Source organism: Lissotriton vulgaris, chromosome 2_1, assembly GCF_964263255.1.
Source record: "Lissotriton vulgaris chromosome 2_1, aLisVul1.2, whole genome shotgun sequence".
Classification (NCBI taxonomy): domain Eukaryota; kingdom Metazoa; phylum Chordata; class Amphibia; order Caudata; family Salamandridae; genus Lissotriton; species Lissotriton vulgaris.
The window spans coordinates 1,803,121,971-1,803,145,368 of record NC_141687.1 but is presented as its reverse complement, the minus strand read 5'-3'; the positions used below and the strand labels follow the sequence as shown (position 1 = coordinate 1,803,145,368).

The following is a 23,398-nucleotide window of genomic DNA, read 5'->3' as shown; positions in this document are numbered from 1 at the left end:
AACAACGGATACATATAACTTGCAAACAGCTAATCTTCCTTTAAATTCAAAGGTAAGTTTGCAAAACCCCAGAAGGTCAATGGGTTAACCTGTATAGCTCACAGGATGTATCGGGGCTTTCAAGGTGATTACCAATTTCTTTACAAAATAACTCCTCCCACTTGTTTTTATTTACAATTGTGTAAGGAGAACCTGAGTCTGCCATTAAGGTTGCTAGTACACCTTCCGATTTTATTTTGCAAATAGGTTTTTTCCTCTTACCCTCAATATCATTAATACAACACACTATGTTTGCATCATCATCTGAATTCGCACACTCAGGGGTACTTAGCTTAGATTTTCGGATAGCCCCACCAGTAGCAGCCTCCCTGCTGCTTAGCCCATACTCCAACTAACACTCTCAACCTCACAGGCACCCTAACATTCCATTGTATCACCATGCACTCCCAACATTCCACACACAGCAAATTCATACTGGCTGAGCAGCAAGGACTAGAGTACCAGGAAATATGCATAGTACAATACAACACAGCTTTTATCTGGTGATCTCATTGACTCCACCATCAGAATAGTGATCCTTAGTAACTCTATCCAAAGGCAGGCATAGCTGAAGTCTTTGGGCATAATTCATGAGGTCCAGGGAAAAGTCTGACCTCTTCATAAATGAGAAGAACCTGTTTGACTTTTCCACTGACAAGGTTCTATGGTAGCCCAAGTTGGCTTCGCAGTTGCGCCGGCAAGACCACAGCATAATTTACAATGGCCTATGACTTTCAGATGATTTTCAGTAAGAAGCCACCTTGGTCTCTGTTTCAGTAGCAGCTTCTTCTTTCTCAGGCTTCCCTTTATTCCAAGAAGTGGCACTTCTATGGAAACAATGAGCATGTTACTTATGCGTAAACAGTTTCTAAGAAATCCTATTGACTTTCCTTGCATTTTTTAGGCTCCTGATTGGTGGATGATGTACTGCCTTCTTAAGTATTGACCAGCAGTCAAACTGTGATAACTTACTTGAAAATATTGGCGTGCCAGTTTAGTTTTCCAGAGGATTTTTTTCTGCAGATACCTTTCAGTGTTGTAGTCTGTCATTCCATGATCTGTCTGTGCTTCCGAACATTGCAAAATTGACAGCCCAGGATGTTCAGGCTTAAGATGAAGGTATAGTGTACAAATAATTGTGCTGTTTCCACTTACTAAATAACACTTCTACAAAGTATCATAGCTTTTTTGAGGCATGAATCAGAAGACGACCGACATGGACGCAGTCCTGTTTTCCCTCCTTGAACCTCAGAAATGTCTTTATACTATTAAAGATTGAGATAGAAATGTAAGCTTCGTTGATGTCCAGCCTTCTCATCCAGTCATCGATGAGTGTACTCCCGAAAAGTAGCATTCTCTTCATCTTTAAATGCTGATACAAAAGCAGTAGTTGAGAACACTGATTTTCCCCCCACTTTTTTACCCTATAAAAACATGTTATTGAGACAGGGAAGGTAGAGAGACTTCCTATGGACACCAGAGAGGATTCGCTTAGGAATTCTAGGGGAAATTGAACCAGTTATAAGTTATGATACTGATGTACAATTGCAGGGACCCAGGAATTTCAAGGTAAGTTTTCCCATCAATGTAAGAAAATCACAGTTCTGCCACCCACTTGTATTGAGAAAGAAGGAAGAATTTGCTAGAATGGATTTTGGAGGTGATTTCTGACGTGCTGGTGGTTCAATCTCTCTTCGAAAAAGACTTTGGATCGCTGATAAGGAGAGTCAACATGCTTTTCGGAATATGAAGGCTCAAATGTACTTAGCAAGCACTTTCACATTGACCTCAGTTTTAGGGATTCTGTCTACCAATTTTGGGTCAGACATATTATTAACACCTTCCGTTGTTCTACTACCATAACCATGTCGGCATCCATTAGGAGGCATGGCACTCTGGGTTTAATCACAGTGCTGCAAAGTTTAGATCTTTGCTCACTCAAAGACTTCCCTAGAGGGTATTAAGGACGTAAATGAAGGGACAGCTAATGAAAAAGAAAAAAAATCCTATCCTAATTGCAGTGGAGTGCTTTTCCCAGGCACTCTACCCAAAAATCCCTGCACATCGTCGAAGGATATGTTTAGAGATCTCCGTGGAAAGGGGTCCTGAGTCAAAGATTCGCAGAAAAATCCACTGGGCATGACAGAGGGCTGAGCCTGATGAGCTCGCAAAAGTGAGCCTTCCGTAATCTCAGAGTATGAATCCTTTTGGGAGGCACATCTTTACAAAGTCAAGTCTCCTCTTTCCAACTGTTCCTCCCCCTTTTCCCTATTTCTCTTTGTCTGAATTGCTTTGACATTGACCCATTTCTTTCTGACAGTCTGTAAAATATCTACTTACGAATGAGCTTTAAACTCTCATGTTTGTGGGGGCTATTGGCAGGTAAAGCTTAGATAGACTTCTCTCGGATAAACAGAACAGTGTGGATGTGTGAGGTCAGGTCAAATGCCCGGGAAGCTAATCAACACTTTAAAGGTCCACATTCCCAGTGGGTTCTATGTTTGAGAAAGAAACAAGACCCCAAAGCCCTAGTAGAAATCCTTCCCACCAGGGACATTTGAAGTGAGAAAAGTCCTCCTGTATTAGGCCCTGCCCTGGGGCAGATGAAACCTACTAACTGCAGCGGATCATTTATTTAGTATAACTCGGCCCATGGTCTTGTCACCATATTCCACGAACTATCCCATACATTCTCTGTTAAACTGATACAAAATGCGTGGATGGCCATGTGCAACAAAGTGTCACCAATCCACGAGCCTCAGAGAAAATTGCATGGTTTAAATATTACAGCCGTGGTGCTGAAAGTGGCCAGCAGTATTGGGAAGAGTTATAACAATGGGGAGACCCAAAAGCCACTGGGCTTGGGTAGATAATGGTACAACAAGATTATGTCCCAGTGGAAATCAAATGAAACAAAAGATCGATAAAGCTTATTAATCAATTGCATCTGATCAAAGTCAAACACCACCATTTATTCCTTCCAACAATGGGTCTGCTTTAATTGAATCATAATATTTCAATAAATCAATACATACAATGGAATACAAATCCTAAAAGGATATATTCTTTAAAAACAGGTGCACAGAGGAGTGAGGTGATAGGTGTATAGGAAGGATCGTGAAAAAAGGACAGTGGTGCATACATATGTACCTCAATAAGATAATTGTAAACTGTCCCGACAGTGTAACTTTCCAATCATTAAATGTCAAGTCATAACACATTTACAGATAAACATTCTCTGTCACATATGTCTGACATAAAAATATAAAAGTGTCGACTTTTCGACCCCTAAACGGAACAGCCAGTTTCACACATTGTGGGTGGGGTCTTCATCAGGACAAAGGTGAGGGTGGGGAGGGGTTTTGGCACCAGTAGAGACAGCTCTATTGTTTTGCGCTGTATTTGAGAAAAGCTGAGCTCCGACTTCTTAAAGATGATCGAGGTATTCAAAGGTAAGGGCCCAGGTTGATGAGTAACCTGTGGTTCCCAGCTGCTGGCAAGAACGGTGATCTATTCACACTTCAAATTTCAAGCAGACAGTAAGTAGCCTTAAAAATAGGAAATAGTCGCCATCACTTATGAAGTGCAAAATTGTAGTGAAAAAAACTTTCAATTGCATTTTTGTTAATGCCATTTTTAGAAAGAAGATGCACACTTTCTTGCTCATAGGTTTTTTCCCCCTCCCTAATTTTTTCCTCGCCTCCCTTCAGAGTAAACAAGCCAGTTCTATTTTTGCAATCACAAACATGTTGAGGGAAAAGGAGAAAAAGATGCAAATATAGCTTGCACATCTTTTTGGGGAAAAAAGTTTTTAAGACTTATGCAGGAACTCTACCAAATGTTAAAAAAGTATTGGCAAAGCCAATAGGTTGCACCTACAAGAGCTATTGGCTTTGCCAATATGTTAGCAATGTTGTACACCAGAGTGGTTGCTGTTCAGCATGGCTAAATGTTAGTGGGGTAAAGGAGAGTAGAGTAGAGTGCTATGGAGTGGTGTAGAGTGGTGTACAGTAGAGTTGAGTGTCATGGAGAGGACTCAAGTGGAGTGTCATTAAGTAGTGTACAGTGTTGTGGAGGGAGTAGAGTGTCATAGAGTAGAAGGGCATAGAGTTAAGTGGTGTGAAGTGGAGTACAGTGTCTGGGCGGTGTAGAGCGCCATGGAGCGGTTTAGAGCGCCATGGAGCGGTGTAGAGCGCCATGGAGCGGTGTGGAGCTGAGTCGAGTAAAGTGTCATGAAGTGGTGTTGAGATGAGTGGAGTGGCACAGAGGGTGTTGCATAGAGTGGAGCAGAGCAGAGCAGAGCAGAGCAGAGCAGAGCAGATTGCCAGAGTGGAGTGGAGTGGAGTAGAGCAGCGTAGATTGTCAGAGTGGAGTAGAGTGGAGTAGGGTGTCAGAATAGAGCGGAGTAAAGTGGCATAGAGGGAGTTGGTAGATTGGAGTAGTGTTGTAGAATGGTATCGAGTGGAGTAGAGTGCTGTGGAGTGCAGTAGAGTGTAAGTGAAGCAGAGTTTAATGGATTAGAGCATCATAGTGTGAAGTATCATTGAGTGGAGTGTTGTGGAGGGGCTTAGAGTGAAGGCGGCATAAAGTACGGTGTTGCAGAGAGGATTGGCATAGAGTGCATTGGTTTTGAGTAAAGTGGTGTAGAGTGCATTGCCTAGAGTGTGGTGGCACAGAGTGTTGCGGTGTAGAGTAGGCTGCAGTGGGCTAGAGTGTAGTGGAGTAGGATAGAGTGGCGTAGAGTGTAGGGGCTGGACAGTGCAATGGCATTAAGTGCAGTCATGCAGAGTAGAGTGCCAGAGTGCACGGTCCTAGAGTGCACGGGCTTAGAGCAGAGTGATGCAGAGTAGAGTGGTGCAGAGAACAGTGACAAGGAAAGTGGTACTGGGTAGAATACAGTGGCTTAGAATGCAGTGACGTAGAGTGCAGTGGTGAAGTGACATAGCGGGCAGTGGGGTAGAGTGCAGTTGTATAGAGAAGAATGTTGTAGCCTATAGTGGTGGAAAGTGCAGTGGTTTAGAGTACAGCGGCATAGCGTAGACTGCAGAGGTATAGAGTGGTGCAGCGTAAAGTGCAGTGGAGTAGAGAGGCATAGAGTGCAGTGGCATAGAGTAGATTGTTTCAGAGCAGAGTAGAGTGGAGTGCTTCAGGGTAGAGTATAGTGGTGCAGGGTAGAGTGCAGTGGCATAGAATAGAGTGGTGTTGAGTAGACTGGCGCTGCGTTGATTGCAGTGGCATAATGTAGAGTGCTGTAGAGTGGAGTAGAATGGCATAGAGTGCATTGTTATAGATTATGGTGCCATAGATTACATTGCTTCAGAGTAGAGTGGTATTGAATATTGGATTAGATTGCATTGGTGTAGAGTGGTGTGGAGCAGAGTAGTGTGGCCTACACTGGTGTGGTGTAGAGTGCAGTGGCAAAGAGTGCAGGTGCGTATAGTAGAGTGTACTGGCATAGAGGGGTGAAGAGTAGACTAGAGAGGCATAGAGTGCAGTTGTGCCCAGTAGATTTCAGTGGCGTTGCATTTTTTGGCATAGCATGCAGTAGTGGAGCGTAGAGTGCAGTGGCAAAGAGTGTAGTGCTGCAGAGTAAAGTGCCATAGAGTTCAGTGGTGTAGAGTAGAGTGATGTAGAGTCCACTGACGGAGTAGTGCAGAGTAAAGTGACCGAGTGCAATGGCGTAGAGTATAGTGGCATGCAGTGCAGTGGTGGAGAGTAGATTGTCATAGAGTGCAATGGCGTAGAGTGTATTGGGTTTGAGTAAAGTGACGTACAGTGCATTTGGTGTAGAGTAAAGCTATGTAAAATAGTATAGCATAGTATGGAGTGGTACAGAGTGGAATTGAGTGGCGTAGACTTCAGTGGTGTAGAAAAGATTGTTGCAGAGTTGCCTGAAGTGCAGTTGTTAATAGTAGATTAGAGTGGATTGGCATTGAGTAAAATGCCTTAGAGTTCAGTGACCTTGTGCGCAGTGGCATAGAATAGCATGTTGTATCGTAAAGTGGTGTAAAGTGAATGGGGGACATAGTAGATTCGAGTGACGTAGAGTGCGCTGGCATAGAGTGCAGTAGAGTGGCATAGTGTGGTGCAGAGTAAAGTAGCGTGGTGCACAGGGGAGTGGCAGAGAGTAGTGCTGCAGAGAAGTGTCGTAGAGTGCAGTGGTGTAGAGTGGCATCAAGTGCATTGGTGTAGAGTGCAGTGGCGTACAGTGGCACTGAGTAATGTGACCGAGTGCAATGGTGTAGAGTGCAGTGGCATAGAGTACAGTATAGTGGTGTACAGTGCAGAGTAGATTGGCATAGAGTGCAGTCGCGTAGTGTATTGGCTTTGTGTAAAGTGGTGCAGAGTGCAGTGGCACAGAGCTGGAAAGAGTGGCATAGACTGCAGTGGCATAGAGTACATTGTTTCAGAGTAGAGTGAAGTGTTTCAGAGTGTAGGGTTGTGGATTGGCGTAGAGTGGAGCGATATAGAGTTCAGTGGCGTAGAGTAGCATAAAGTAGAGTGACCGAAAATGCAGTGTTGTAGAATATACTTCCGTAGAGTGCAGTGTTGTGTAGTATAGTAGAGTGGGATAGAGGGCAGTGGTGTAGAGTACAGTGGTGCATAGAACAGAATGGCTTAGAGTGCAGTGACGCAGAGTAGTATAGAGTGGCGTAAAGTGCAGTGGTACAGAGTGCAATAGAGTGGCGTAGAGTGCAGTGGTATAAGGTGCAGTGGTACAGAGTAGATTGCCGTAGAATGCATTGGTTTGAGTAAAGTGGTGTAGAACGCATTGGCATAGAGTGCAGTGTAGAGTACAGTAGAGTGGAGTGGTGCTGAGTTCAGTGGCATCGAGTGCAGTGACGTAGAGTAGATTGTTTCAGAATAGAGTGCAGTGGTGCGGAGTAGTTTAGAGTGGCTTAGAGGGGATTGGCATAGTGTGTACTGGTGTTCAGTGAAGTGATAGAGAGTAGAATGCATTGGCGTAGAGTGCAGTGTTGCAGAGTTGGGTGGCGTAGAGTGGAGTGGTTTAGAGTACAGTAGCGACTAGTGCAGTGGTGCATAGTAGAGTAGTGTGGGGTAGAGTTCATAGTCCTAAAGTAGCGTGGAGTGAAGCAGAGTGGAGTGGAGTGGAGTGGCGTGTGGAGCAGTGTATCATATAGTTCAGTGGCATGGAATTGTGCTGAGTAGAGTGGGGTAACGTGGAGTATGCATGGTACGGTAGCGTACTGCATTACAGACAACTCATCTGAAATTGAAATTAACATTTACTTTCTACCCACATACCATTTTACAGATAAACATACACAGCGCTCAAACAATAATGTTTGGAAATGTCATCACCCAAAGTATTGATTTGATCCTCAGCGCAGTTCATTTACAGACATTTAAGTTTTGTTTTGTGTTAGAAAAAAGAATAACTTTGTACAGCCTTCCTCAAGCTGCTTGTGACTTGTGTGATTGCTTGCATATTTTCTCATATGTAATATATGCTTTCCACTCTTTCTTAAATAAATTTTACTTGAAACCACATCAGTTCAAAGTTCAGTTCAAAACAACTTTATTTCGATTCATAACGAATCATAAAAAGCACATAGACAAAAATACATAATTAAGGGGTGCAATTACATCGGGTTGCAGTCACAGTTAAAATAGAGCAGTTAAAATATTTACAAAATGTTTAAAAAAAAAAAAAAAAAGGCAGCAATTTTTCAGTAATTCCATAGGGTGTTGTCAAGACTATTAAATTATCTATTTCCAGAACGTTTTTTAATGCGGAAAGCAGCTACCAAGAAGTTAGCAACATTAAACATATTTAGTGGTGAGTAACTTTTTTAAGTAAAATAGGGCAGGCTTGATTTGGACGAACCCCTTGTTCTTAAGCAATGGGACAATATACTTTTTCCTGGGCAGATCATATATACCACAGAAGAACATAAAATGAGCAGTGTCCTGCAGAGAAAAACCGTCACATTTGCAGGCCGCTAAGTCCTCTGGCTTGGCCCATACCTTAGAGTCATTTAACAAAAAGTGAATCTGGTTAAGTCTTAGTTTGGTTAATAACCAGCGATGTAATGGAATAGACACTACTGTTAAATAAGGTTCAATGGCCGGTGTAGTTTTAGAAATATAGTGCTCCCTCACTGTGGGTTTCGCAAGCTCACAGCTCTCCCGCTCCATTTCTCTCACTTTTAAAAAAGTCGATTTGAACCATTCCAGGTCATTCTTAACGATGCCATCTGGTGTGTGGAAGAGATCTGGGCGGCCCAGGGAAGTTAGTGTTTTATTAATATATGCTAGCCACGGGATATTTTTCATATTGTCCAGGAGTAGGCAGTCTCTCATGATTGTGAGGTTCAGAGTTAAGTTGGAGTTCAGCCATGTTTTTAACCACATCAAGATAGGGGATTGTTTGATGATGTCACTGATGTACCCCTGGCCTAGTTCCATATGGACAGAGAAAGTGGCTGTTGATTGAGGTAATCCTAGAAGCATGCGAAAAAATCTGTTCTCTTCCATCTGTATTGCTTCTATGTTGTTCGAGTAACCCCAGATGGAAGCCCCGTACCTTACTACTGATATTGATTTCGCTCTGTAGAGTGCCAGCATTGCTTCCGTGGGCTTACCACCCAGACGTTTTGAGAAGCCGACTATGGCTGCTGCTGTTCTTTTCATGGCATTGGTTTTGACGGATATTTGGGGTGTCCACGTACCCTTATCGTCGTATACTACCCCCAGGTAGGTAAAAGTTCTCACTTTGGAAATAGAAGTGTTAGCACAGTAGAAAGTCTTCAAATCCTTATTTTTTCTGCCGCCTACAGCCATAACATGGGACTTGTCTGAATTGATTTTTAGACCAAGGGAGGTCATAAAAGCATCGAAGGATGTCAATAGTCTTTGTAGCCCAAGGGGGGTACGTGCCACGAGCACCGCGTCATCCGCGTAAAGGAGGACCGGGGTGGACAGTCCGCCAAAACGCGGGACGTCGAGTGTTGCCAGCTCCAGTGTAGATTCAAGGTGATTAATATAGAGTGTAAATAACATTGGGGCGAGAATACACCCCTGTCGCACCCCTCTGGTAGACTTTAATCCTGCTGTGCAGGCTCCTTCCTGCGTCATCCTGATGGATGCTTCTAGGTCCTGATGGGCCTCAGCCAGAAAATGAACCAAGGTAGGGTCCATCCCCAGTTCCAGGAGGATGTCCCACAGCCTGGACCTATTCACTAGTTCGAAGGCTGTGGACAGGTCCATGAACCCTAGGTAGATTGATCCGCTGGCTGCCATAGTGTACTTGCCTAGGATCAGATGTAAGTTGAGGCACTGGTCCTCCGTCCCTCTTCCCTTTCGAAACCCGTATTGGGCATTTGATAAGATGTTATTGCTGCCAGCCCACTCGTCGATCCTTGCCAGTATCACTTTCCCTAGGATTTTGAAAGACGAGTCGATAAGTGAGATGGGGCGGTAGCACCTCGGGTCTCCCCTCTGGCCTTTCTTGAAGATTGGAATGATGGTGGCGTGTGACGGGTGTTAACGGGATGAGAGGGCAAGCTGGGTGTCCTATCGAATCCCCTGCCTTGGTTGTAACCCAAGTTCGAGATAGGGTGAGATTTATGTTTGGGATAGAAAAAGCCCAAGGGTACGGCACGGGGCCCGGCAATTAAACCCTCTAGGGGAGAAGCATCCCAGAGTAGTCTGCGGGCCTCTCCCGGATTATTGAAGTTGATTATCAGGCAATCTCCCTCAGTTGTTTTGTTAGTTCGCCCGATCCAGCCCACCCGCCGGACAGAGATAATGGCATTAGAAACTTCATTATCTCCTGAGCAGGTCGAATTTGCCCATGACTTAGCCCTGGCTAACAATTGGGGCGGCTGTTCATGTTCACCTGGTTTAAGTGGGGGAACATTTACCAAGATAGCTACAAAAGGAGCAGCCTCGGGAGGTAAGTTAATAAAGGGTTGACGAATAGGTTTGGGTGGGCTAGGTAGATTCTGTTGACCTAAAGTAACAGGGGCAGCAGACCTATTTGTATCTCCTGTTAAATTAGGGATAACTATCATGGTAGTTGCTGGTCCAGAGGGCAAGTTGGATGCGGCACTCCTGGCAACTGGGGAATCTTCCCTTGGTCTTTTATTGCCAAAATTTGGTTGAGGACATGTAGTGCCTAGAGCTGCCGGTGTATTTCCTTTAAAAACAAAAGTAGCTGGTTCGGCAGTTTTGTGGCATACATTCAGCCGTTCACATTTCCTTAGGATGCCATCGACGCATTGATGTAAGACGTCTATGATATCTGAGGCTATTTTTGTGAGTGTGGTCTCTATCTTGTCAGTGATTACTTTTTCCACCATGTCTCTGATAGCCTTTTCAAGTGAGCCCACTGTGCCCTTTCCTCCCTTGAGATTCTGCGTATTCCTTTTTTTATACTGTCTTTTTGTGTGCTTTGTACTTGATGTTCTGCATGCTCGAGCTGGGCTAGAGAGTTTGAGGATAGCCCCATTAGAGTCAGCAGTAGTAGGGGGGGAGGTAACACAGACTCCTTAGGCGGGGCAATAACGATATTTGGTTCCAGAGGAACAGATGTGATACCGGATTGTGGATGGCTTGTGCTCTCCTTGCTATTCAGCGATGGTTCTAGTCCCAGTTTGCGTTCGGTTCTTTCAATTTCAGTAGTCAACTTCCCCACCTCCGAGGTCAAAAAAGGGAGAATGCTATTGGATTTCCTGGGGGCTTTAACCTTGGGTGTAACACCAGCAGTAGGGGAGGGTAGCTTTCTCTTACCCATTTTGAGCCTGAGTCCTGGAACCTGGGTACTGGGCGTAAGGTGGGTGGCCCGTCCCGTCCCTCGTCGTCCCTAGACGGCCACAGACGGCCCGCCCTCTGCCCGGGCTCCGCCCGGCACCTTCCGCGCGCGTCCGCGACGCGGAGGAAGCTGTTCCCTTTTGAGCGCCTCCTGGCGCTTCCCACAGGAAGAGGAAGCGGTGTGGATGCAGAGCAAGCTGGGAGCTGTAGTCCAGACACAGCGTCAGGAACCCAGCGGCGCTGCGTGGTTGAGCCTGCAGGTTGGTGCAGCAAGCAGTGTAGCGCTATGACCCCTCCTGGAGCCGGTGTGCGCTAGCGGTGTCCCCCGCTCCTCTGTGGGAGCTGTTCCCTTTTGAGCGCCTCCTGGCGCTTCCCACAGGAAAAGGAAGCGGTGTGGATGCAGAGCAAGCTGGGAGCTGTAGTCCAGACACAGCGTCAGGAACCCAGCGGCGCTGCGTGGTTGAGCCTGCAGGTTGGTGCAGCAAGCAGTGTAGCGCTATGACCCCTCCTGGAGCCGGTGTGCGCTAGCGGTGTCCCCCGCTCCTCTGTGGGAGCTGTTCCCTTTTGAGCGCCTCCTGGCGCTTCCCACAGGAAGAGGAAGTGGTGTGGATGCAGAGCAAGCTGGGAGCTGTAGTCCAGACACAGCGTCAGGAACCCAGCGGCGCTGCGTGGTTGAGCCTGCAGGTTGGTGCAGCAAGCAGTGTAGCGCTATGACCCCTCCTGGAGCCGGTGTGCGCTAGCGGTGTCCCCCGCTCCTCTGTGGGAGCTGTTCCCTTTTGAGCGCCTCCTGGCGCTTCCCACAGGAAGAGGAAGCGGTGTGGATGCAGAGCAAGCTGGGAGCTGTAGTCCAGACACAGCGTCAGGAACCCAGCGGCGCTGCGTGGTTGAGCCTGCAGGTTGGTGCAGCAAGCAGTGTAGCGCTATGACCCCTCCTGGAGCCGGTGTGCGCTAGCGGTGTCCCCCGCTCGTCTGTGGGAGCTGTTCCCTTTTGAGCGCCTCCTGGCGCTTCCCACAGGAAGAGGAAGCGGTGTGGATGCAGAGCAAGCTGGGAGCTGTAGTCCAGACACAGCGTCAGGAACCCAGCGGCGCTGCGTGGTTGAGCCTGCAGGTTGGTGCAGCAAGCAGTGTAGCGCTATGACCCCTCCTGGAGCCGGTGTGCGCTAGCGGTGTCCCCCGCTCCTCTGTGGGAGCTGTTCCCTTTTGAGCGCCTCCTGGCGCTTCCCACAGGAAGAGGAAGCGGTGTGGATGCAGAGCAAGCTGGGAGCTGTAGTCCAGACACAGCGTCAGGAACCCAGCGGCGCTGCGTGGTTGAGCCTGCAGGTTGGTGCAGCAAGCAGTGTAGCGCTATGACTCCTCCTGGAGCCGGTGTGCGCTAGCGGTGTCCCCCGCTCCTCTGTGGGAGCTGTTCCCTTTTGAGCGCCTCCTGGCGCTTCCCACAGGAAGAGGAAGCGGTGTGGATGCAGAGCAAGCTGGGAGCTGTAGTCCAGACACAGCGTCAGGAACCCAGCGGCGCTGCGTGGTTGAGCCTGCAGGTTGGTGCAGCAAGCAGTGTAGCGCTATGACCCCTCCTGGAGCCGGTGTGCACTAGCGGTGTCCCCCGCTCCTCTGTGGGAGCTGTTCCCTTTTGAGCGCCTCCTGGCGCTTCCCACAGGAAGAGGAAGCGGTGTGGATGCAGAGCAAGCTGGGAGCTGTAGTCCAGACACAGCGTCAGGAACCCAGCGGCGCTGCGTGGTTGAGCCTGCAGGTTGGTGCAGCAAGCAGTGTAGCGCTATGACCCCTCCTGGAGCCGGTGTGCACTAGCGGTGTCCCCCGCTCCTCTGTGGGAGCTGTTCCCTTTTGAGCGCCTCCTGGCGCTTCCCACAGGAAGAGGAAGCGGTGTGGATGCAGAGCAAGCTGGGAGCTGTAGTCCAGACACAGCGTCAGGAACCCAGCGGCGCTGCGTGGTTGAGCCTGCAGGTTGGTGCAGCAAGCAGTGTAGCGCTATGACCCCTCCTGGAGCCGGTGTGCGCTAGCGGTGTCCCCCGCTCCTCTGTGGGAGCTGTTCCCTTTTGAGCGCCTCCTGGCGCTTCCCACAGGAAGAGGAAGCGGTGTGGATGCAGAGCAAGCTGGGAGCTGTAGTCCAGACACAGCGTCAGGAACCCAGCGGCGCTGCGTGGTTGAGCCTGCAGGTTGGTGCAGCAAGCAGTGTAGCGCTATGACCCCTCCTGGAGCCGGTGTGCGCTAGCGGTGAAACCACATGAAAATCCTGCTCATTATTACATTTGTAAAGCTGAAGTGGAAGAGGAGCCATAAGAGGTGAAGCAGCACCTCCGGCGTTTAGGCTGTGTGACTGCAACTCTATCCCTCTCCCACTCCCTCTCCCTCTCTCCCCCTCTATCACTCCCTCTCCCTCTCTTCCCCTCTCTCTTTCCTCTCTCTCCCCCTCCCTGCCCTCTCTCCCTCCCTCCCTCCATGTGCACTCTCAACAAGTTCAATATCCAACAACCACCACGATTTCAACCCAAGTGATAATCAAAAGTGGCAACAGACATAAATAATAGCCTTAGTACATACACAGACAAAGGAGACAAAAATGTAAATATGGCTGCGGGCGCCATCTTGGAGTATAGTCAAGATATCGAAATATCAGTTGAAAATCATTAGGCCAGAGTGCATGCATACAAACTAGGATATCAAGTCTGAATATCAATTATAACATATAGTTAAGGGTAGTGGGTACATTCTTATAGCAGACTTCACATATGAGGCAGGGCAGATCCTGGTTGTAATGTAACAAAGGAGAGTGCATCATCATATAGTCAACCAATATTATACAATGCATGCATGCTTGCACAAGGAAATCATTGTCATGCAAATACATAAATGTAGCCAATATTGTCCAAAAATAGAGTCCAAGTGGGCTGATGCCCCAGGTACAAATGTCCTAGGTGTATTACCACAATGGAGGATATATCCTCCTATTACTAAACAATATTTTTTAAAGCATGCATTCAGCATATCCCACGATTGTGCATGTTTCAATGAAAATTGCAAACTTAAAAGGAATCATCGTGCACATTCACAAATGTAACCTGACAAACAGGGAAATGTGCCTGTTATGTGAATCATAACATCATAGTCTGCACCACCTTTGGCTGTAGCCCCAGAATACAGACAAGTAATACCCCATGTACAAATGTACTGTCAAGTTATCCAGTATAGGGGTTCTTTCATAGATTCACTTGCTTAAAATCATCCCATCCGACGTGGAGGGAGTCTCACGGTATAATAAAACATATACATATTAGTCGTAAAAAGCATTATACAATAGGCTACTATGGACAGCAAAGTCATTACATTAGCCTATCTTAGTTCTTTTTTAAAAAGAACCACATTTAGAACCCATCAAATCAGGCTGCAGCACCCTCTCAGAACCCTCCACAAAGAGGAAAGCCCTCAGATTTTCTACTACACGTCGTGTGACAGGAAGTCTCCCTGAGCTCTGCTCAGTTTTCTCCACCTTTAGTTGAACTTTGCGAGTAGCTATGTCTGATTCTAGGAAAAGCTTATTTTTGCCTTGTCCTTCATGTGGGAAGATGAGACTACATTTTGAAGATCCCCACAAGGAATGTATTTACTCTTTATCCAGCACACAAGGTTAAAGTCAGTAGGATTTGTGGAACCTTTCCTGCCAAGACTCTGAAAGACAGAGAAGGAAGATTGCTGGTTTGGCTGGAGAAGTTAAAGGCTACATCTGATGTTGTTTCAGGAGATGATGGCAGTGTTAGTCCTCGGGTGTCCACCCCTCTAACCAAGAAGAGGGATAGATCTGAAGATCCCCCTGAGAGACAGAGTAAGACTTTAAAAAAGCCTCAGTCTGAGACTGGTCACTCTTCTCTAGAAAAGAGAAGCTTTTATTCTCTTCTGAGGTGAAATCTGGTGAGAAAGGGAAGATTTCTGTAAAAACTGCCTCAAAGCAGCAAAAATCTCATTCTGAGTCTGTCGGAATCCCGTCGACGTTGAAAAAAGCACAGTCGATGACAATGTCCTCAGCTGGTGAGTGCTTCCTCCTCGTCGACGAAGAACATCCAGTCATCGACGATTGCTCAGTTGACGACGGCATCGTCGCTGATGTTATCATTGCCTGCTTCATCGCTGTCGATTATACCAACAACGATGACTACCCATTTTTCGTCGATGCCTACCTCGTCGACGGGGCACTTGCCGTCGACGGTTCCGATGATGACTCGACTCCAGTCACGGGTCCACCGCCGCCGACGATGCAACTTGCGTCGACGAGTCCACCGTAGACGACAGCAGCGGCTTCGACGACAACATTGTCGACAATGGTTTTTCCGTCGACGTCGATGATGACCATGTCGATGGTAGCTTCTGTTATGGCTATTTCAACTGGTACTGACTCACCATCTGTGTGTATTTTGTCGACGCTGAAGCCTAAAAGACCTGCATCATTACAGATCACGTCAGTTTTGATGTCAAAATTGTCGTCTAGCTTCCAATCTTCAAGAAATTATTATCAGGATGTCTCTCATATTTCACCCTTGCCTCCTAGTTATTATCTAGAGGAGTCAGATGATGATGGACTTTTTAGTCCGGCACGTAACCCGTCTCAACGCCGGATCAAATATCAGGAGGATGACTATGAAGAAGAATCCTATGAGCCTTGTGAGTCTCTGTGAGGTCCTCAAGAGACTTTCACTGTGATGTAATTTTTTGCGATTGACTATTAATGCTTTTATTTGACTTTCAATGCTCATGAAATAAATTGTGTATTATATTATCTGATAGAGACTTCTAGCTGCAGATTCATTACCTTTGAATTTCCCAGGTGTCAGGCTGCAGCTGGAACCATTTGCTGAGTAATACTATGGAAATTAGGTCCTAACTTTAACTACCTACTGACAACCGCCAGTAGGTAATACATAAATAAATACATATATCCTAATAAAACCTGTTATTTTAAGATAGTGTTAGTGATTAAAGCAGTCACACATTTATTATTACATTTATTATTAAAATGCAGATGTTAAATGCTACTTTTCCCCCGTAGTAAAGCTGCGTCTTCCGGACTGGTTTCATACCAAAGAGCATAACAAATTCACACTTCAGGACTGTGCACTGTTAACTTATGCTCTGGGTTTGCATAAATATCTATTTTTCTAACTAATATGCATGAAAAAAGAGCATTGCATAAACTATGCAGATGTGCATTAAGTATTATGCTATTTATTACCATTTCCTAAGTAGGACAGGGGCATCATGACCCACTTGAAGCTTCGTCTCTCGTACGTCATGAACTTTCTCAACACCCAGCAATGGTAATAATTGCATTATATACTTTGTGCAGCTGTATAACATATATAAATATGTATTACATAAAAAATAAATGTGGACTTCTGATGACATCATAAACTAAGAGACCAATGGCAAAATCATTTGTAAATGCCACCAGAGCCTCGAGATACCAAAATAGCACCCCATTACACACGTCCCACTTTGTACTTTTTTAAATTACATGTTTATTTTGAGGTATTTGGTTTGAACCAGGCATTTTTTTCAAACAGTGACATATTTTCTATAGATTTTAAGTGAAATACTGGACTATACTTTTTTGTTGCTTGAAGCAAAAAAGAAGAGAATAATAATTAATTATGGAGTTAAGAAGGTAGAATTTCAGAACAAAAGGCATTTTTTGCATTTTTAACTCATTCTGTCTGTATATTGGAGAGACCATTCAAGTTCATAGTATAACTAACAGCAGGCGCTGAGTAGACTTAGAAATGTCAGGTTTTATTGAACTTTCTGGAATAGATTAATGATAAAACAATGGACAATGGTCAGGAACTGTGGAGTTTTGCAATTCTGCATCTGCTATATTTCCATCTAATTATAGATTTACCTAATTTGATGCATGAAGTGCCGATAGCAGAAAGATATATGGTTCACTATAAATCTGTGGGGCTAATTGACAAATGTGCACTAAGCTTTCCAGTTCAATAGTATGTGTGACTAAACATCAGGATGTCAAATTTCGTGCAGATCTGTCCAAGGGGTAAGGGAAGAAAAAGTGGAACGGGTCAAAATTAGTGTTTTCAATTCTAACTCCCAGGGGAGTTTGTTCTCCACTGGACAGAATTGCACCAAATTTTGCATGAACTTAACTCAAGGATAAGAAGTGTGAAAAATACATCAAATGAAAGAGGAACCATTTTTTTCCCTTTGTTGGTCCTTGGAGCATTTGAGTTTGTGTGAGATCTGATTGCCTGTCAGCAACGGAACGTTTTGGTTGAGGTGGCCATTAATAATGCACAGCATGAAAAGTGCATCATGAAAATAAGTGCCAAAGGAGGTGTAAAGGGGCTGGGCGTGCATCGCCCTACTCCAGGGAACAGGATAAGTGGCGATTTTTTTAAAAACTCAGTAGTGGCGATTTTGTTTTGTTTTTGCAAGTCCTGGGAAAAAAAGTTAGAACTACAAAAATTTCCCTTAAAACATGTTTAAATTTGCTTATGCCCAAATGGGATATTTAATTAACTTGTAAGTCCCTTGTATAGTGGTATACCATATATCCAGGGCCTGTAAATTAAATGCTTCTAGTGAGCCTGCAGCACTGATTGTGCCACCCACTTAAGTAGCACCCTATGTCCCAGGTCTGCCACTGCAGCCTGAATAGTTTAAAACTGCAATGTCGACTTGGCATTTAAACCCCCTTGCTGAGCCTTAAACTTGCTTTTTATTACATACAAGTCATCCCTAAGTTAGCCCATAGGGCAGTGTGCTGTGTAAGTAAAAGGTTGGACATGTACTTTCAAGCTTTACATATCCTGGTCGTGAAACACTCCTATATTCGTTTTTTCTCTACCGTGAGGCCTACCTTTCCCAAAGGATAACATTGGAAATTCCTTATTACTTATAATAAGTTGTAATTTTCACTTTGGATCTAGATAGCTATGTCATATTTGATGTCTCTGGAAACTAAATTTGAAATCCTAACTTATGAAGTTGAATTTAAATTACTCTTCTGAAAATGGCACTTTTAGAAAGCTGCCATTTTCCTGGTTTAGCCATTCAGTGCCTGTAGCCTTTCTCTGGTCACATGCCTGGGTGTAGCTGACAGTTAGGCTTTGCATATTCCTCCTAGACAGCCACACAAAGTAGGGATCTTAGGTGTGCCTGGATGAGCCATTGCTGGCATGAGGGAAAGGAGAAGCTGGGCACAGCCCCACTTACACCTGACTAGGCTGTGTCTTGCCTCCACAAAAAGGGCTGCTTACCCCTTGTCGTTAGTCTGGAGCCAGGAAAGGGAGGAAGGCAGGATGCCTCAGACTTTAAAGGGAAACCTCTAGAAGCTTCTCCCCCCACTGCAAAAGCACAACTAGGTATAAATACTGGACCTCAGACACCAACTCTCCAGTACACATCTGGACCTGTGGATACTCTACCAGGAAGAAGGACTTCTGTGCTGCTGGAAGTATTGTCACCCAGCGGTATTGCTGGTGTACAAGACCTGCCCGGATTGCTACCCTGTTTGTTCAGTTGCTCTGCTACCTTCTGCCTAGTGACAAAATGGATTTTCAACTGTCCCAGGACCACCATAGTGACTCACAAGGGCTAGTTTGCTGGCCTTCTGTTCAGAGCCACAGGGACACAAAAGGCTTCCTCCATCTTGAACCTTCACCTGGACCCAGCCTGAGTGAGTCCTGCCCCTCTAGTCCTAGACCCTTGGAACTGGTGCTAAAGGAGCCCAGATAACCAAAATCCAAAAGGGACGACAAAGGTTTGTTGGCTAAAAACTGCTCTGAGAACCAGTAGGAGACTGGGATCAACCTGCTCGCCTATCCGTCCGAGGGGCATTGCCAGTCTGATTGACTTTGCCTCTTCTCATGCTACGTTCTTGTCTGCAACAGGAAATCCATTTCAACAGTCCTTTGCCAAAGAAATATCTGGCCCCGTGAACTTGCTTTGGCTACCACCCTCTGAATCATTCCGCTTGAGATTTTCGACTTCCGTTTCAGAGACTAAGTCCGAAAGGAGGAATCTTCACCGCAGCATCAACCCAAGGCTATCTGATGACAACACTCTCTTCCCGGACACCTTCAGTACTCTTACCTTTGATCTTTTCAGAACATTTTTCTCAAGAATGTTTCAAAGACCGAAGGTAAAGCACTGACTGGGCCCATTTCCACTTCTTGTATCTGAACCACTGTCCATATTGGTTGTCCATATTTTTCCACTTTGACCTGGTCGCGCGTAACTAGATATCGGCGGTTGGCGCTTTGATCTGTTAGGTGCTAGTTTTCACTAAAACATAAAAATGTATAATTCCGGTTCTACAGATTGGATTCTGATCATTTGTGGGTCAAATAATGTATTGAAATTCACTGTATTTGTCTAAATTGGTTTGGGATTTTGCTTGTGTTGTGTTTTCACTTTATTACGGTTTACGTGCTGCATAAATACTTAACACATTGCCCCCAAGTTAAACCTGACTGCTTTTTTGAGCCAACCAACCCAAGGTTAAGAAGAGGTTATTTTAGTGACTTTTTGGGAGTTCACCCTGCAAGGGATTGTGGCTGTGTTCACCAAGGCTCACACTCCAGTAAACCAACAACCCAATTTCTAACAAATTACACTATGGGATCGCACCTCAATCAATCAGCCAATACTTAGCTACTCTGTCACTGAATATTTGTTGCTTTTGTTGCCCATCGTGAATGGATCAAAGTAGGTTTGTCATGAATGATTTAGATAGTAGAGGAGATGTTCTCCAACTCTGTAAAACTACTCCTCCTTATCAGTTAGAGGTGTGGGAACCGCCTACTTATTGAGGTGGAAGCTTAGCTGATGTCTTTGGGAACATTTAGCACGTGACGCATACACCATAAGGTCACTGGTTAATGGACTTCAGAAGGCCCTGCAATTGAGGGCGGGCCTTCCAGTGTTAATTTTTACAAATCATGGCAGTCCTAGCCTGGAAAAAGCAGAAATGTTCAAGACGGTTAGAGGGTGTCTTTTTTTTGTTGTTGCTTCGCAGAAGTAAACCCTGCTTTGTGGGGGGTGTAGTTTCTGAGAAATAAAAAGATTGCCGAGACAGCTACAAAGATATGGCAACCTATCTGAGAACGAACTTTCACCTAAAAAATAATCGATTGTGTCAACAGAAACGCTTTCGGCCAGGTTGGTTTAAAATGGGTCTCTGCCACATGAGCGATTTCACAGTCCACCCGCCAAACTGCAAATGACCCTATTGCCCATAAACTGAAAATATGGTAACAGTGCATGTTAGTTATAATTCTTCACTACTTGACTGCTTTCCCAATTTACAGAATTATTAGAGTGCATATGTTTACCTCTTCATGATGATTCCTGCCTGATTTTACATTTGGTCTGCCGAAAATAATTTAGTTTTTATAATCTTACAGCAAAACAGATGATAATCCCTCAGACCCCATGGAAGGGGATACAAACAGAGAAGAAAACAAAGATGATATGGCCGCAGAAGAAACAAAAGAAGACAATACAAAAACAATAGACCTAAAAGAAAGTGTTAGTAGCACAGGAGCGAAAAAAGAAGAAGATACAAACACAAGTGAAAAAAAAGGTGAGAAGCTTAATAAATTGTGGTTTTTATTGTAATCTAGTATTATTATTATTAACTGCTAGGTACATTTTTATGCCCCTTAACCTATCTGCTGATTCTTATTTACAACTGAACATGAAGGACCTTGTATACATAATTTTCTTATTGCATAGGATACCTTTACAAGTATAACATTATCTACTTTTAAAGGTGGTGGTATGCGATATGTAGAAAAGGGATACCATGGAAATATGACGAATCGTTTGGTTCTCTTGAAGCTTGTTCTTTTGAGAGTATTGGCGACAAGGTTTACTGGGTTTTTGTTAAATTCTCAGGTGAACATGAGATATTATTTCAGAAAATGTACTAGTCTTCATGGTACTCAGCGACTGCTATTAAATTACAGTACCACAAGTACCACTTTTTTGTAAAGAAGAAAGGAAGTAAAAAAACACCATCATTTCATAGATGGAATTCCTGGTAATAAATATCTGGGTCACATTTGCAAATTGTACAATGGCCATAGATGTCTTGGTCTGAATGGGAATGGAGGGTTTCTCGTTCATACCAAGGATTTTAGGGGATGACAGACTGTTAAGCCGTGCAACCGAGAATGGACGGGTTTTGTATATAATTTGTGAATTTTCTTCAGAATATTTAGATAAAAACTTGTGACTTAATTTTTCAAAATGTTTCCATCCCTACCTTTTTTTATGTTACCCCATTACCTCCCTCAAAAGCTCTGTATCGTTTTATGAAGGCATTGACTTTTCAGGTTCACTCGGACCATTATGTATACTGCACACTATTCCAACAAATAAACTGTCAACTAAGCAATTTGCTTATGCATTGTTCATTTGTTTAATTGTAAATTGACATTTACCCCTGACGGTACCAGTTTCTGTGCACTGAGTCTGTCCTCCTTAATCTACTCGGTTTCTTAACCCAATTGATTAACCTGTTCTGTTTCCAAAGGTCCTTGGGTGACCATGCATTTTGATCAAATTTTCCTTTTGGTGCATGTGTGGTCCCATTTGAATGCTCATTATTGCCCAGTATATGCAGATTTTCCACAGTTTTAATGAACAGAAAATCAATATTTTGTTAAAGACACGGAGGCTAATATCGTGCATAATCCCTTTATTGCCCTCATACACAGCAATAACAAAAGAATCAGAATTAAAACATTAAACATTCTGCAACTGCATATATCCTTGAAACCGGCAGCCATCTTCCTTCTTTTTGCTACAGAATAACTCAAAGTGCAGTCCAACATGTAAACAAAAAATAACTCTTCTTCTGCTGTTTATCCATAAACGACTCCCATAACATCCACAATCTTTGCTCTATAGGTGCCATCTTAACCTTGTCCTGGAAAACAAAAACTCAAACACATCAAAAAGGTTGGGAAGACTATGGGAGGGATAATTATTAGCAATCGTTCAGCTCTCTCGGATTCATGGACGGCCTCATTTCCCTGTCTTTTTTCTCTACTAGAAAGATGTTGCTTACAAAACACCTTGGACATAACTTTGCTCTCTCTGTGCCTCCACTTCCTGAGTTACTAACACTTCCTGTTCTCTTGCAAGCCTCAACCTTCTCAGACACCCATCATGCACTGATGTCCCTGCAAAATCTATCTGATAACCTTGCACAGTCCTCAACATCCATGGATCTTTTGTAATTTCATTCACTGTGACACAAACTGAGCTAGTCTGCCGCCCAGTTCTGCATGGATACTCATGGGGTCTTGTTCTAAACATACCTGCTCCTCCTCTTGATCTCCTTTCATTTCGACTTCCTCCTTTCCTTGATCTCTGTCTTTGCGGATAAAAAACACCTTGCTCTGACTTGTATGTATGTATAAACCATTTTATAGCGCGCTCTATTACTTGGGAGTATCCTGGCGCGATGGGAAAAAGCAGAGGAAAACAGACGAAAATCTACTTATGTCGCACTCCTGAATAGATGGGTTTTCAGATTTTTCTTAAACTGGGCTACGCACTGAGTGGAGCGCAAGTGGAGGGGAAGGGCATTCCAGGCGCGGGCAGCAACTACAGCTATGGACTGGACCCCTAGTCTAATTCGCTTAAAGCGAGGAAGAGTCATCTTGAACAAAGAGGACGATCTAAGAGCTTGTGTGGGAGCATAGAAGGTGAATCTCTTCTTCAAATAGGCAGGTCCTTGATCATGGGTTGCTGTAAACGAGAGCACTAGGGATTTGAACAGGATGCGTTGTGGCACTGGAAGCCAGTGAAGGCTACACATATGAGAGCGAACGCTCTTCCATCGCGGAACATTAAATAGGAGACGGACAGCGGCGTTCTGGATAACCTGCAGGCGTTTAACCAAATAAGCGGGGATGCCGCTAAACAGAGCGTTCGCGTAGTCCAGCCTTGCTAGGATGAGAGCTCGAGCGACAGCCTCCTTTGCTTCTCTAGGAAGCTACGGAAAAAATCTTCATAACATTCTCAGAGTAGCAAAGCATGTCCCGGATAGTTTCTTTGTGGTCCTCAAATCTTAGGTCCTCTCCGAACCATATGTCGAGATTTTTTGCGGGGCCACCCATCACCTTAGGGCTGGGAATGCTCGGGGGCCACAGCGAGTTTTTTAAATTGGAAGGGAAAGAACCGTCGAAGAGGACCTCGGATTTGTCCTCATTACATTTCAGCTGAGCCAAAGTTAGCCAGCGAAAGACTGAGGACAAACATAGCTGGACTGTTGTAGTATCGAGATGGTCATCTGGCCAGGTACACAACAGCTGTGTGTCATCAGCGTACCCTATAATCTTAGCCCCGTACTGTTCCGCTAGGTATACCAGGGGAGTGATCTAAATATTGAACAGTAGGGGACTAAGGGTAGATCCCTGTGGGACCCCGGTGAGGAGTGCTTTAGGCTCTGAGGCATGAGGCGGCATCCAGACCTGTTGTGTCCTGTCTGATAGAAATGAGGACAGCCAGGCCAGGACCCCGCCACCGATGCCAATTGCAGACAGCCTGGCGA

At 45.0% G+C, this 23,398-nt stretch overlaps 1 protein-coding gene across 11 annotated transcripts in view; it reads left to right on the top strand.

Annotated features, from left to right (window-relative positions):
• Positions 1 to 23,398, top strand: part of NAP1L4 (nucleosome assembly protein 1 like 4) — a 1,422,554-nt gene that overhangs the window by 279,273 nt on the left and 1,119,883 nt on the right. For all 11 annotated transcript variants that reach the window (XM_086957864.1, XM_086957862.1, XM_086957858.1 and 8 more), the window contains one exon: positions 20,238 to 20,416. In XM_086957864.1, the coding sequence (XP_086813990.1) occupies positions 20,238 to 20,416 (179 nt within the window). The remainder of the gene's footprint in view (positions 1 to 20,237; positions 20,417 to 23,398) is intronic.